At 41.1% G+C, this 14,441-nt stretch overlaps 1 protein-coding gene across 10 annotated transcripts in view; it reads left to right on the top strand.

Annotated features, from left to right (window-relative positions):
- The window catches only part of Ryr3 (ryanodine receptor 3), a 494,693-nt gene that overhangs the window by 138,415 nt on the left and 341,837 nt on the right, over positions 1 to 14,441 (top strand). For all 10 annotated transcript variants that reach the window (XM_074065580.1, XM_074065577.1, XM_074065585.1 and 7 more), the window contains exon 2: positions 13,804 to 13,923. In XM_074065580.1, the coding sequence (XP_073921681.1) occupies positions 13,804 to 13,923 (120 nt within the window). The remainder of the gene's footprint in view (positions 1 to 13,803; positions 13,924 to 14,441) is intronic.

The raw sequence follows: 14,441 nt of genomic DNA, 5'->3' as shown, positions 1-14,441 counted from the left end.
TTGCTTTAAAAGAGTTACATGACTCTGGAAGTAATAGGTATAGGCAAGGACTTCCTCAATAGAACCCCAGCAGCTCAGCAACTAAGGGAAAGGATGGACAAATGGGACTTCATAAAATTAAAAAGCTTGGGCACAACAAAAGAAATAGTCTCTAAGCTGAAGAGACCACCCACAGAGTGGGAGAAAATATTTGCCACCTATACATCAGACAAAGGACTGATAACCAGAATACATAGGGAACTTAAAAAACTAAACTCTCCCAAAATCAATGAACCAATAAAGGAATGGGCAACTTAACTAAACAGAAGCTTCTCAAAAGAAGAAATTCAAATGGCCAAAAAACACATGAAAAAATGGTCACCATCTCTAGCCATAAAGGAAATGCAAATCAAAGCCACACTAAGACTCCACCTCACCCCTACTTGAATAGCCATCATCAAAAACACCAACAACAACAGGTGTTGGTGAGGATGTGGGGAAAAAGTAACCCTTGTACACTGCTGGTGGGGATGCAAGCTAGTGCAGCCACTCTGGAAAACAATATGGAGGCTTCTTAAAAATGTAAACATAGATCTGCCATATGATCCAGCAATCCCACTCCTGGAGATATACCAAAAAGAATGTGACACAGATTACTCCAGAGGCACCTGTACACCTATATTTATTGCAACACTAGTCACAATAGCCAAGTTATGGAAACAGTCAAGATGCCCCACTACTGACAAATGGATTAAGAAAATGTGGTACTTATACACAATGGAGTTTTACTTAGCCATGAGAAGAATGAAATCTTACTATTCTCAAATAAATAGATGGAACTGGAGAACATCATTCTTAGTGAAGTTAGCCAGGCTCAGAAGACCAAAAATTGTATGTTCTCCCTCATATGAGGACTTTAGATCTAGGGCAAATACAGCAATGTTGTTGGACTTGGGTCACGTGCTAAAGGGAGAGCACATATGAGAGGTATGGGGATAGGTAGAAAACCCAAAACATGAAAGCATTTGATGTCCCCACTGCAGAGGAAACCTTAAAGCAACAAAGATCAGTATGGGAGGGGGATCAGGAACTAGTGAAAAGGTCAGTTTGAGATGAATCAACTTGGGTTGTAACACATTTGTACATGGAAGCAATGCTAAGAATCTCTCTGTATAGCTATCCTTTTCTCAACTAGCAAAAACACTTTGTCTTTCTTATTATTGCTTATGTTGTCTCTTCAACAAAATTAGAGATAAGGGCAGAACAGGTTCTGCCTGGAAATGAGGGGGCGGGGGGGCAAGGGGGAGAAATGGCCCAAACAATGTATGCACATGTGAATAAATGAATGAAATATTTTTTAAAAGAGTCAACCCATAAATTTCATTACAGTCTACTGACTTTACCAAGTATGTATTTTGATAAAGGTGCAGCATTCCTGAGTTACTGGATTTTGTATGGAAATTGTTGGATGTTCTTCCTTTCAGATTTCACATCTGTCAGTAGTTGAGACTGATTGTATACAGAGTATTCATAGAATGCCCTGCATGTTGAGTATTTTAGTTTTGTTTACTTTTTCTAGAAATTATAGAAAGTACCCCAATATACTTCAAGTAGAAAAAAACCTCAGAAATTTGATTATTTCCCAGAAACAAAAGCATATTCCCCTGAGAATGAGTGTTGTTAGAAGAGTAGATGGGTGAATTGTATGGACCAGGAAAGGGATTGCATCTCAACTCAGGACCCAAGGATCCAGAACCAATGATAAAATCCAAGGAACTTAAGAACTTGTTTATTAACATTCAAAGCAACTATCATCACATGATCATCAAGGTCCCTGGATAGTGCCACTTATCTCTGGGGCCACCATCGCAATGGACTTCTGAATTTATGATAAAATCCTGTGAAGTCAAACCATCCTAGTCAGCATACCATTTTAAAAAATAAGGTCAAGAGCAATATTATATCCAGAGACCAAAATTTTTGTGCCATAACTTTACCATTATCTTTTGCTACCTCTGAGGTCAGACAGATTTGCTGTGTTATTCTAGGTTTCTCCTATTCATTGGATAATGAATGGGTGATGTGTCTAACGCATAAAGAAGCCAAAGGAGTGTGTAAACGGACCTGTGGTCACTCACTTGGTGTGTTCTGATGAGGTGGAAAGAAGTATTCAAAGTCTATTTTATAGAAAAGCCTCCTGTAAGCTTTTCTAGTTGGTACCTAGATCATGTAAAATAATGATCTAGGTATCAATTAGATCATTATTTTTCCATCCTAGGGGAATAGAGTTTTAATCAGTTGGTCACTGTTTCTGGGAAAGCATGTCATGGGTCACTTCATTCTTCCATGTCACATGGCAGAATGTTTGGCGCCAGAGAATGAATTGCATATACAAACCCAATGGCTGTATGTCTCCTTCATCAATTCAGGGAAACTTCCGCCTTTGGTCAGCCTTGCAAGTTCCTAAGAGGGTCACCGAGGAGACTGTAGTCGACGCCAACCCTGCCCTCTTGTTAGTGGGCAAAAAAAAGCTATGAAGAGCAGAGAAAACATTCTTTCCTGCTTCTTGGCACAGATTGGGCCATGAGACTGTGGGTGTCTCTTTGTTCTTTAGTCCCCAACATAAGCAGACAATTCTAGATGAGACTGAGGACTGTTGGGAAACGTCCAGCAAGGGAATAAATGAGTGAGTATTGCTAAATTTTAGCCAATGTTGTATTTTAATATGAAATGACTAGTCTTTTGTTCAGTGACTGTGAGTGCCTGCCATGTGCCAGGCACTATTTCTGGCATTCTGGATGCAGTAGTGAGAAAAGCAGGATCCACCAAGGCTACATTCTAATGGGAGGGAGAGAGGCAACAAGTTTGTGTTGCTAGAGGGTCAGTGTTAGCTGAAAAAGAGGGACATAAAGCAAATGAGGAGTGCAGCATGAGAACAGGGTTGTAAGTTTATATAACTGGGGAAGGCCTTTCTGACAAGTTGACATTCAAGCAGAAGCCTACTGGCCATGAGGGAGTGAGCCCTGAAGGAATCCAGGATAAAGAGTGTCTGGATAAAGGAAATAGCAAGTGCAAAGAGTTTGATGGACAATCATTCTTCAGACATTTCGGCTCCAAGAAGGAGGGAGCCAGTGTAGTTGAAATTGCAAGCAAAAGAATAATGCAAGAGATGGCAGGGAGGTGGAGCTATATATTATATGAGGTGTATAACTTGATGTTTATTTACACACACACATAATGAAGTGAACCCCACAATCAAGCTGATTAGCATTTCCTTCATCTCACATACCATGTGTGTGTGTGTGTGTGTGTGTGTGTGACAAGAACACTTAAACACTTTCCAAGTATAAAATATAGTGTTGTTGATCTCCAGAATTTATTCATCTTGTGCAACTGAAACTTTTTACTCTTCAACAAACATCTCTCCATTTTCCCCCTGCCCAACCTTGGGGCAGTCACCATGCTACTCTGCAATGATGAAGTTGACTTCTTTAGATTCTATATATAAGTGAGAGTGTATATGCAATATTTTTCTCTCTATGTCTAGCTTATTTTACTTAGTATACTTGTCCTCCAAGTTCATCCACATTAATGCAAATAGCAGAATTTCCTTTTTGAAGGTTTTTTCCCCTGGATGTGCATGTGTGTGAAATATATCACATACTCTTAATCTCTCAACAGACATTCAAGTTAATTCTGTATCTGCTATTGTAAATAACATTGCAGTGAATTTGAGAGTATGGATAGCTCTTCTGCATGCTGATTTCATTTCCTTTGTGTATATGCCCCAAAACAGAACTGCTCGATCATGTGGTTGTTCTTGTTCTAGTTTTCATTCAAGGAACCTTTATATATTCTATATCTTCTAGAATGGCTATAGTAAATTACATTCTCACCTGGGGAATGGTTCCTGGTGTACAAGAATTCCCTCTTCCTACACATTCTCAGAGTAAGTGTGTTTTAGGTAATAGACATTCTAACATATATGAGGTAGAGTTCATTATAGTTTTGGCTTACATTTCAAGGTATAATTTTTACATTTTTGGGACTTTATAGGCCACAGAATTCTTTCTTTTCCCAAGGTAAGATGGAAAGCTTTCAGTTTTGATTAATGGAATACATGCTGTCAGGTTTTGGAAGACTCTGTGTAGAGATATCAGTGGGAAACAAGTTCAGAAGTAATAAGAGGTAACTACTGAGCCAGTGGTGGTGGTGAACAGGAAGCAAGAGGTTCAACTGGAAATAAGTTGAAGTAGAGGGGACAGGGTCTGTTGATGTGAAGTGAGAGGAAGGAATCCACATGATCAGAATTTCTTCCTTTCCTCCTTTTGTTTGAGTAATCTAAAGAATGGAGTTATCATGTCCTGAGATAGAGAAGATGGTGGAAAGAGCACAGTTGGGGGAGTGACCAGCAGCTGGATGTTGGACATTCAGGTGGAGGTGTTGAATGAACAGTGGGAGATATAAATCTGGAATTCAGAGAAGAGGTGTAACCTAGTGGTACAAAGGTACATTAAGATACATAGTTTTTAAAGTCATGAAATCACCAAAGAGGAGAGAGTGGGAAATGAAGAGAGCTCTGAGAAATTCATGAATAGGAGAAAGGAGTAAATAGTATTCCACAAGCTAGATGAGGAAACCACTAAAGAAGGAAGGAAAGCGAAACGGTATCAACTTTGTGTCTTGGTCTCTTGACGTTTCCATCTTACTGCATTTGGCATCATGAAGGAGTAGTAAGGAGCCAGAGATGAGTAGCTATCCCTAACTGATAGATTCTAAAACAAGAAAGTAGTACCAAAGGGGTGATCTAAAACCAGAACACACAAGAGCAACCATAAGCCTTAAGGAGTTGTTGCTCTTCTTGGAGAATGTGCCATTAGCCTGCTTATCTCCCCCTTGGTTTGTACCTTTAGTTCATAACTTACAATGTAGAATTAAGAATATTTGAATGTCTCATAGGGCCACTGTGGAAGCAAACAGTAGGTATCATAGATCCTGTAAGAGGACTCTGTATTGTGAATTTTATGCATGAATGTTTTGTTAATAGGATTAGTTGTTTATAGAAGCTGTGATTCATTGAGCTCACATATGTTTTGCTTTCTGTACAGAGATGGGTACTATGTTAGGCACTGAGAATTCACAGGTAATGAGAGCCCCCCCGCATCGCCACACAATGATAGAATCAAAGGAAGCAAATAGTCAAATACTTGATCTCTAGAACACAGAAATAGATGGCCAGCGCTTTTAATCCTTGTGAAATAATCTGTGGATGTTCTTAGCATTCCAAAATCCCATTTACTTTACAGTTAATAGCTACATTTTGAACTGGGCTCAGTGGCTCATGCCTTGTAATACTAACTACACGAGAGGCAGAGACTGGGAGGACTGTGAAATTTTGTTTGTGGGTTTTGTTTTTGGGTTTTTTGGGGTTTTTTTGGTGCTGGGGTTTGAACTCAGGGTCTACACCTTGAGCCACTATACTAGCCCTATTTTTGTAATGGGTTTTTTAAAGATAGGGTCTCACAAACTATTTGCCTGGGCTGGCTTCAAACCATGATCTCCTGATCTCTGCCTCCTGAGTAGCTAGGATCACAGGTGTGAACCACCAGCACCGCCAAGATTGTGATTTGAGGCCAGCTCAGTCCAAAGGTTTGTGAGACCCCCATCTCAACCAGTAAAAGCCGGAAATAGTAGCATATACTTGTCATCTCAGCTGTGCAAGAAACATAAATAGGATTGGGGTTCAGGCTTACCTGGGCATAAAATGAGACCTTAGTTTAAAAATGCCATTAAAAAAGCAGAAAGGTCTGTGTCAAGTAATAGAGTGCCTGCCTAGCAACCACAGGTCCTGAGTTCAAACCCCAGTACCACCAAAAAAAAAGATGCTGTTGGGTAAAGCCTTAGAATGGGTTCACACCTGAGTCTTTGTGTATATTGAGCAAGTACCTCTAACTTTATCAGTTCCCTAAAATGATGCTCAATGCTCATGGTGAGTGGGTAGCACACATCTTTCCTTTTAAAGCAATCATGGTATGGGTTCCTCCACATTGCCCTCTGCCCTTAAATGTGGACACAGCACCTGCCAGCTCACTCTGTCCCAAGTGCGCCACATTTGTGAGTTGTTTGGCATCCATGATGCACAGATCTAACTATAGGGCTGTCATCAGCTGCCTCGTGATCTACCTTACTTAGGACTGCTGGAAATTTTGTTTTGCCCTAGAACATTCTTTGCTCACGATCCAGAGAGAAGAGGAAGAGCCAAGGTGCCCTCCATTAGTCCAGATATGGCACTCCACTGTGCCTACCCTGGAGCTGTGAGCCAGGGTGTAAGAAAGCAGCAATAGAGAAGGCAGGCTTCATTTGCTTTTGAGTTTAAAGCTCTCTGGTGTCCAAGATGATCTGTGATGGGGTGAAATCTAACAGTGGAAGACTGTACACCTTTGTTGAGGGACAATCACTCAACACCACAAGCTGAATTCATGGCAGGAATGGCTGGCATGAGAACCACATAGCTAGGAGGGAAGTGACATATGATACCCCATGGGTTTTAATCATTTTCCCCTCTCAGTGAAGGTTTTGGTCTGATGTTCACTCACTCCAATGTTGTTGTCAATGGGCATAGAGAATTTTTGCATTGTTTTTTTGGCACTCTGGCTGTCCTCTCTGGCATTGGACTCTTTGATTTGATTTTTCACTGTTTGTGTGAGAGGGCTAAAGATTATCTATTTTTTTTCTTGCAAGACAAACAATTTTACTTCTGCAGAGGGGTGTGCAACCAACAAAGGTCTGGTAAGCAAGCACACTGAGCAGGAAGTTTGCTCGAGTTTTTATTTGTAACACAACACTGCCCCCTTCTCCTATTGGTAGGAGTCAGGGTTCACAGTCTTTCTTGATTTAACTATAGATGAGGTGAAGGACAAAGTTAACATTTAACATTTAACTTCCTTAAGTCGTGAGTTAAGCAAGCATAACCGACTGCTGCTTTGAAGTGATTTACCTGGGTTGAGTCGATAATTCTATTTATTCGAAGGAAAAGACAAATTATCCCCCACAGTTCCTAACATCTCCATAGCCCCCGTCCCAAGATCAAGCAATAGAGCTGTTGTTTCCCTTTTCTCTACTGTCCTCCTTCCTTTTTCCTCAACTGGTCATGTTAAGAAATTTTAACATGATTGAAATGTCCATGAGGAAGGAGGGAAAATCGGTACTGTGACAGGGCATCTCACAATGTGGTTGGCCCTGGCCCAGGTCCCCAAGCTCAGCACCCAAAGAGAAATCCAGGATGTTCCTGTTTCTTCATTTTAACCAGAAGGCATTACCAATAATTTAAAAATGGTCTCTTTTTATCAACACCATCACTGTAGGTTCTAGAGTCAGGGAGGCCTGTGCTCAGATCTACTACAAAGGTCAGTTTCTTAGGGTAAGAGAGCAAGCTTGGCACCATGGTAATGACTAACTCCTGATTCAGAGAGGCTTAGATTCAAGGTCTCTTTTATGTTTTTTTTTTATTTTATTTTATCATTTTTACATTTACTTACATGTCTTAGTCTATCATTCACAAGCTGTGTGGCACTGGACAAGTTACCTAGCAACTCTGTGCCTCAACCTTTATCAAATAGATAGCACATTAGTCCCTACCTTTTGGGGTATAAGGGATAAATAGAGATGCTGTCATATGGAGACATATAATGACTGTTCATTAAATATTCACTACTATTAAAATGGCATAATTTCTTGGAGCTTTAGTTTTCTCATTCTTAAAGTGATTGTGTTACTGTGAAAATTAAGTGAAATCATCCAGGAGGAAATGTCAACACTAACTGGTTTGGAAATGCTGAAAGAACAATTTTACCATCAGTAATAATAATAAGGAAACAGAAGCTCAACACTCTTGAAAGGGAAGGCAAAGCTCGTTATCATTTTATTGTGTGGTGTCTCTTCTTTTTGATTATTGCATTGTGACTCATTAGTGAAAGAGTGGCCCTTCTACAATTACATCATGAGAGGAGGAAAATCTTATCCCAGCAATCAACGTGCTTTTACCTAACATAGTACATTCCCGACATGGATAAGGTTGTCTACTCTATTAAAGTTTATAATTCACTGGGGTGTTAAGGTAAAAACACACCCATTTAATAAGCTGTAATTGGGCGCACAATGCTTGTGGTTACACGGTAGGCATAAACATGAGTAAGTGTTCAAGGAGTACAGAGTCAGCTGGGAGTCGTGGTAGAGGCAGAAGAGAAGCCGACTGCCTGGGCTGGACACCAGGCTCTATCTCTGTGTGCCATGAGACCTCAGGCAAGGTATTTAACTGCTCTGTCTGGGGTTTCTTTGTCTGTGGCATGGAGACAACAGTGGTACCCATGTGAAGCCCATGTGAAGTAGTAATGTGGTGATGTGATGATGTGAAACCCAAATAGGTTATTATGCATAAAGCATGGTGCCTGTTACACAGTCATGATCAGCAAATGTGAGCCATTTCAACCATGGGTGCATGTTTATACCCACATTCTAAGGAGTGTGGTGATTTGCTCTGGAAGTAAGGAGAGACGATTTGGACTTCATAAAAGAACATGGTGATTGATCTAAGCTTAGGAGGGTAGATAACATGAACTTGAAAAACTAGAGCAAATAAGGGTAACTTTAGTAGTCTAGATAACATGAGAAAGGGCCTGAAGTAGGAGAATACATGGAACTCTGCAAAGAAGAACAATGAAAAGTAGGCTGTGAATGTAGAAATCCTCAGATGCTGGTTCAAGATATTTGTAAGGCTGGGGTTTAACTCAATGCTAGAGTGCTTGCCTAGCATGAACAAGGCTCTGTATTCAATCCCCAGCATTGCAAAAACAAATGTGTATTATAGACAGTATTTAAAAATCCATTGAGAATTTTCATCAGGAAAATAAGATCAGAGATTTGCCTCTGGTAACCAGAGGAAGAAGGTTGGAATGACCCTGCCTTCTCCAGTAGACTCTCAGTCTCTTCTCGTTTTGCTCATTTCCTATAGGACAGGAAAGAGGGAGATGATAATAAGAGATAATGCTCTCTATACAAGTTTTGCATAGAAGTTGGAAATGCTATTAAGAGACATGTGGAACATGAAAATGATAGAATGAAAGAAAGCCTCTTCATGCACTGGGCATACTGTTCGAGGTATTGATGAACTTAGGAAAGGGTGGAGGCTTGGAACCCCAGAGGACTTCCCAGGAGTAGAGCTGGAAGTTGAAGAGTGGGTGAGACTGCCAAGATAAAATGACAGACCAGTCCTTGGTCAATGACTGTCTTCAGGGGTGGCAGGAGTAAATGGAGATAAGAAATATGCACCAGAAAGCCAGGAGAGCTAGAAGACAGAGGTAAATGAGAGGTTTCAGCGGGAGCATATTAGGAGACCTGGGCATGCCTGACTTAAGAGACAAAGCTAGTGGGTCAGAACAGAACTCAAACACTGGGCACTTTAAAACCCAGGCAGAGACATTTTGATTTATTCGAGAAAAAGCAGGAAATCTTCCTATGATCATAAAGATCCTATTTTCTGGGGACTTAAGAGATACCCCTCACCAATGAGGACAGAGTCTGCATCTGAAAGGTCTTATTTTCCCTACCATTCCTGACCATTCTTCAATTTAGCCCTTTTTTTGCTGTTTCTTTTGCTCTTAAAGATGAGAAGTGACTGAGTGATTATCTGCTATGATTCCTCAAAAAAGAATTTATGGTCTTATTCCAGTAAAATCAGAGTTGAAACCACAAATTTATATTGGCACAAAGTCTGAGTTATTTTTTATGTCAAAAAAATCAACCATTCTCCTTACTGAGGCAGAGGAAATAATGGGGGTGAGGTAGCTTGGAGGAAGTGGGAGTCTTGACTAAGCTGAGCAAGTTTAATGCAAGTGAGAGGGTAAAAAAGTAAGGGAGAGAGAAGTTGGGGTTTGTAGTGTGGGATGGGTTTGTTTGGTATATAGAATGGAGTCAGCCTGAGTTATGGCAAAGAAAAGTTGTTTTAATGTGTCACTGGTGGGAAAGAAATACTGAGGTCCAGACAATTAACTTCAGACAGATTGTCAGTGTAAACCTGACACTTGGATGATGGTGAAAGTGGAGTGAAGAAAAGCTGTAAGCTAGCCTCTTACCCTCAGCTCCATTATTAACAGTACTAATGGGTCTCCCCTTGCAAAACTTTGATGTCCAGTGTATTCTAGCAGAGTGCTTCATCATTGGAAGGTAGTCAATAGATGCATATTGAATTCACACAAAAATATTTAAATTTTTATGGGCATATCTTAATTATACAACACAGGGTATTTCGTGATGGAACTTTCATATAATGTACTTTGATCATTTTCACCCCCATTCCCCCTCTCTTGTTCCCCTTCCTGCTGGTCTGTTTCCTCTTCTTAAATAGCCTTCCATCTACTTTTTTTTTATCTAGATTCTAGTATGTTTGTCTATCTGAGTTTGGTTTATTTAACTTAATATCTTCATTTCCATCCATGTTCCTGCAAATAACATAATTTTATTCTTTGTGGATGAATTGAATAATATTCCATTGAGTGGAATATATATATATGTATACATATATATATATATATATATATATATATATATATATGTATACATATATATACACAGTATACACATTTACACCTCATTTTCTTTATCCATTCCTCTGTTTACAGACACTTAGAGCAATTTTCTAGGTTGGCTACTGTGAATAGTCCCACAATAAACATAGGTCAAACAAGAAATTTTGATTTCTGATTATCATTAAGAGACAGATACATGATGGGAGAAGTAACTAGGAGATTAGTAGGTTGACAGAGAGACTGTGGAGGGCATCAGTCACATGCCCAAAATGGAAGAAACTTTGTCCATGGATAGAAAAGTAACCATCTGAACTCAACATGGGGGCTTGGAGGAAGAATGCAAGCTTCTGGGGAGCTAGAAGCAACAAGTAAAAAACTTTTCAACCTTCAATTAAGGGGCTTCCTGGAAATGGTGTCCTTGACAGATGTGCAGACTTGATTTAGAGCAAAGTGAGAAAGAAAGATTATGGGGAGAAAGTGTAGGTCAGGACAAGCTGGAAACTGGAGGGATGTGTTCTGTTTTACCAGGGTAGCAGAAGAAACCCATCTCATTATCCCAAATTCTGTGCAGAGATTTCAATATTGAGCACGTCAGTGCCCCAGGTGTCTCTCAGCTCAGGTGACAACAGCTGCTGTATGGAACAAAAGCAGGTGCAGGCCCCACTCCAGGTGGCATCTACAGCAAAGTCAGCCTGAGCAGAAAAAAGTGGGAAGCATTTGAGGAAGCACCAGTGCGGCCCAGGGTCCCACCCTTACCTGTGTCACCCGGACTATGGACCTAGGGACAGGCTGGCGTGGAGCTGCTGTTCAGCCCATGGTGACTGAGTCAGGGGAGGTTCGTTTACTGCTTTAACTTCTTGGCAGCCTATGATATGAGGATGTGAATTATAACACAGGAAAATTTTGAAAGACAGTCTGACCCCAGGGCAGGAACTGCAAAGTCAAACCAAGGTGGTTTGGTACCTTGAGAGACCCCTGAAGGCACGTAGTTTAATGGGCAGCTTTGTCAGATTTCCCTAGTGGTCAATAAGCTATGCCATTGTCCTGTTTTTTCCAAATTCCGATTTGGGATGCTTACTATTGTTTTGTTTTCAACAGTGACTTGTATATAAATGGGAGATACTTAAATACTTCTCAGTTAAGGGTGTTCTTGGCATTTTGGATGAAAAAAGGTCCTTGGAGGACCATCTCTTATATTGCAGACTCTAGCTTCTGTTACCCCTGCTTCCCGAGGCAAGAAGCCTCTTTGTCATGGTGACACCAAGTGTCCTCCCCTCTTGCTTGTGCCTCTGAGGAGGGTCATGTCACTTCTGGTTTACTGAGGATCTATGGGGTGCCCTCGGGGTGAGGGGGGGGAAGGATTCCGCTGAGTCCATGGTTCAGGATCAGCAAAATTTTGTAGGTTTTATTCCGTGTTCAATTAAAATGAAGACCACGAGCTCTGACGTTACTGTAAGCAGAAGTTTCTGAATTCATGACTGTCACCGTCAGTTTGAAACAGACAGTGACATTTCAGTGCTGTAGTAAAACTGTGGCACTCTTCTGTCTTCTCTAGTCTTTTCAGACACCTGTAATTTGTGGCTTCTCCTGTTTCCCTGCAACCCCTCCCCTATCTCTGGGTGCCAGTGCATATCTTTGTCGACATCTGTTACTAGTTAATATGTTCACACTCCCACCAGGTAGAAGGATTTTATTTTCTCATTTGATAGGCACATCACAGACAGTTTGGGAAAGACCATTTCTACTAAATGTGTCTTTGCAACACTCCAAGTCAAACCTAGCACTTAGTCATGCAGGAGGAAGGGACAAATGAACTGGTACTAGGAGGAAGCTCAACGGACTCTCCTCTTGGGTGAGACTTGGTAAGGAAAGTGGTTTCCCTCTTTCTAAGGCCATCAAGAAGTGGAATGCCATTTGTTTTTTGTTGTTGTTGCTGTTTGTTTGTTTTGGTGGAAGTGGGGTTTGAACTCAGGGCCTCATGCTTGCTAGGCAGATGCTTAACTACTTGAGTCATGCCCCCAGTCCTTTTTGTCTTATTTTTCAGGAAAGGTCTCATACTTTTGCTTGGGATCAGTCTGGGATCACAATCCTTCTACCTATGCCTCCTCTGTAGCTAGGATTACAGGCATGAGCCACCACACCCTGTCATTTAAACAAAATTTTCTGGAATTTTAAGAAGACCTATTTTGAGAATGCTACATAGGAAGAAGGTCCCCTCCTCGAGGGGATCTGGCTTCTCTACTGGCTTCCACCCCTCCTTCCCATCTGGATTTTCAAGGTGGCTTTCAATCTTCCTTTCATGGGGTCTAACACTCATTTTATGTGACCTTCCACACCTGTAATCTGTCACTTCTGGCACCTGTACCTCCCCCATACTCTCCATGCCCCCAGCCTCTTCAATAACCTGACATGAATTTCCCCTGCATTAATCCCACCCGTCTCTGATCTCTTCTGGATTTTTTTATTTCCTTAACCACGTCTTACTGTTACTGCACATATGGGAAGATTGCTTAGATGTACTTTCATAGTCACTCAAGTCTTGAAATTCTGGCTCACCTGAATTATACCTATCATATAGTATCAGAAAGGAGATCCACACTGGAGGTAGATAGATAGATAGATAGATAGATAGATAGATAGATAGATAGATAGATAGAATGTCTATTCCATGGTCAGGCTAAGTCTCATCCAACTAAAATGCTGGGGACCAGATTGTTTTAGATTTCAGATTTTTTTCAGATCTTGGGATACTTAGAGACATAATGCTATGTCTTGGGGATGGGATCCAAGTCTAAACACAAAATTTATTTATGTTTCACATATACCTTATACATACATACAGCCTGGAAGTAACATTTATACAATGTTTTTAGTTTATCTTCATTTTGACTGTGGCCTATCATCCTGTGAGTTGAGGTATGGAACTTCCCACTTGGGGGAATCATGTCAGAACTCAGTTATAGATTTTGGACTATTTCAGCTTTGGGATTTTTGAATTAGGGGTGGTTAACCTGTTCTTGCCTCTGCAAACTCATCCCAGAATAGAGTTCTGACTCATGGTAGATGCTCAGTAATGCCATGTGAATGAAACCTGTCCTTCTCTAATCAGGAAAAAAAAATGCATGTGCCTGTCACTGGGGGTGGGCAGCTTGCCTGATTCAGTTAAGGCAGAGAAATGAGAGGTCTGGGTTAGGCATTAGGGAGCCTCTCGCCACTCACCATTGTGTGTCTCTCCTGGCAGGAAGATGAAGTAGTACTCCAGTGCATTGCGAACATTCACAAGGAGCAGAGGAAGTTCTGCCTGGCAGCCGAAGGACTTGGCAACCGTCTGTGCTTCTTGGAGCCCACCTCAGATGCCAAGGTGAGGTCAATGATCTGTCTGGAACCTTCCTCTCTGGTCTCCCATGTGGTCATCCAAGGGAAGGGACTGCAGGAGAAGAACATACTTTTTGTTAACAATGGGAAGCAGATCAGGCTTAAAACAAAACTCTGCCCTAGACCTGGAAATACTGAAATGGGATCCTATTGTTAAGAAGTAAAAGTACTTGTCTGTCAGTGTCCTACAGACATCAAGGATGCCAGGGGTTCTTGGATACTCCCAGAATGCCCTCTTTTATGTTACTAAGTCTTCCCAATCTGAGCATACATTCTGTGCTCCAAGTTGTATCTCACTGCTGTGAGGACTCCCAGCTGCTGTATTGTGCAGCAGGGAAACCCCTATCAGTTATGACTAAGTAGACATTGTAACTGTCTGCCTGCTGTGACCCAAAGGCAAGGAGGACCATTTTCTCTGGTCACTGCCTGTAAGGTGGCATGCAATGTTGTATCTTTTCAGCTGAGCTTTCCTTCCTCCAGTTGTAGACTATGTCTGTCTGACTG

This window comes from Castor canadensis, chromosome 2 (genome assembly GCF_047511655.1).
Source record: "Castor canadensis chromosome 2, mCasCan1.hap1v2, whole genome shotgun sequence".
Taxonomy (NCBI): domain Eukaryota; kingdom Metazoa; phylum Chordata; class Mammalia; order Rodentia; family Castoridae; genus Castor; species Castor canadensis.
The sequence above is the reverse complement of the archived record's forward strand: the minus strand, read 5'-3'. Positions and strand labels throughout refer to the sequence as shown.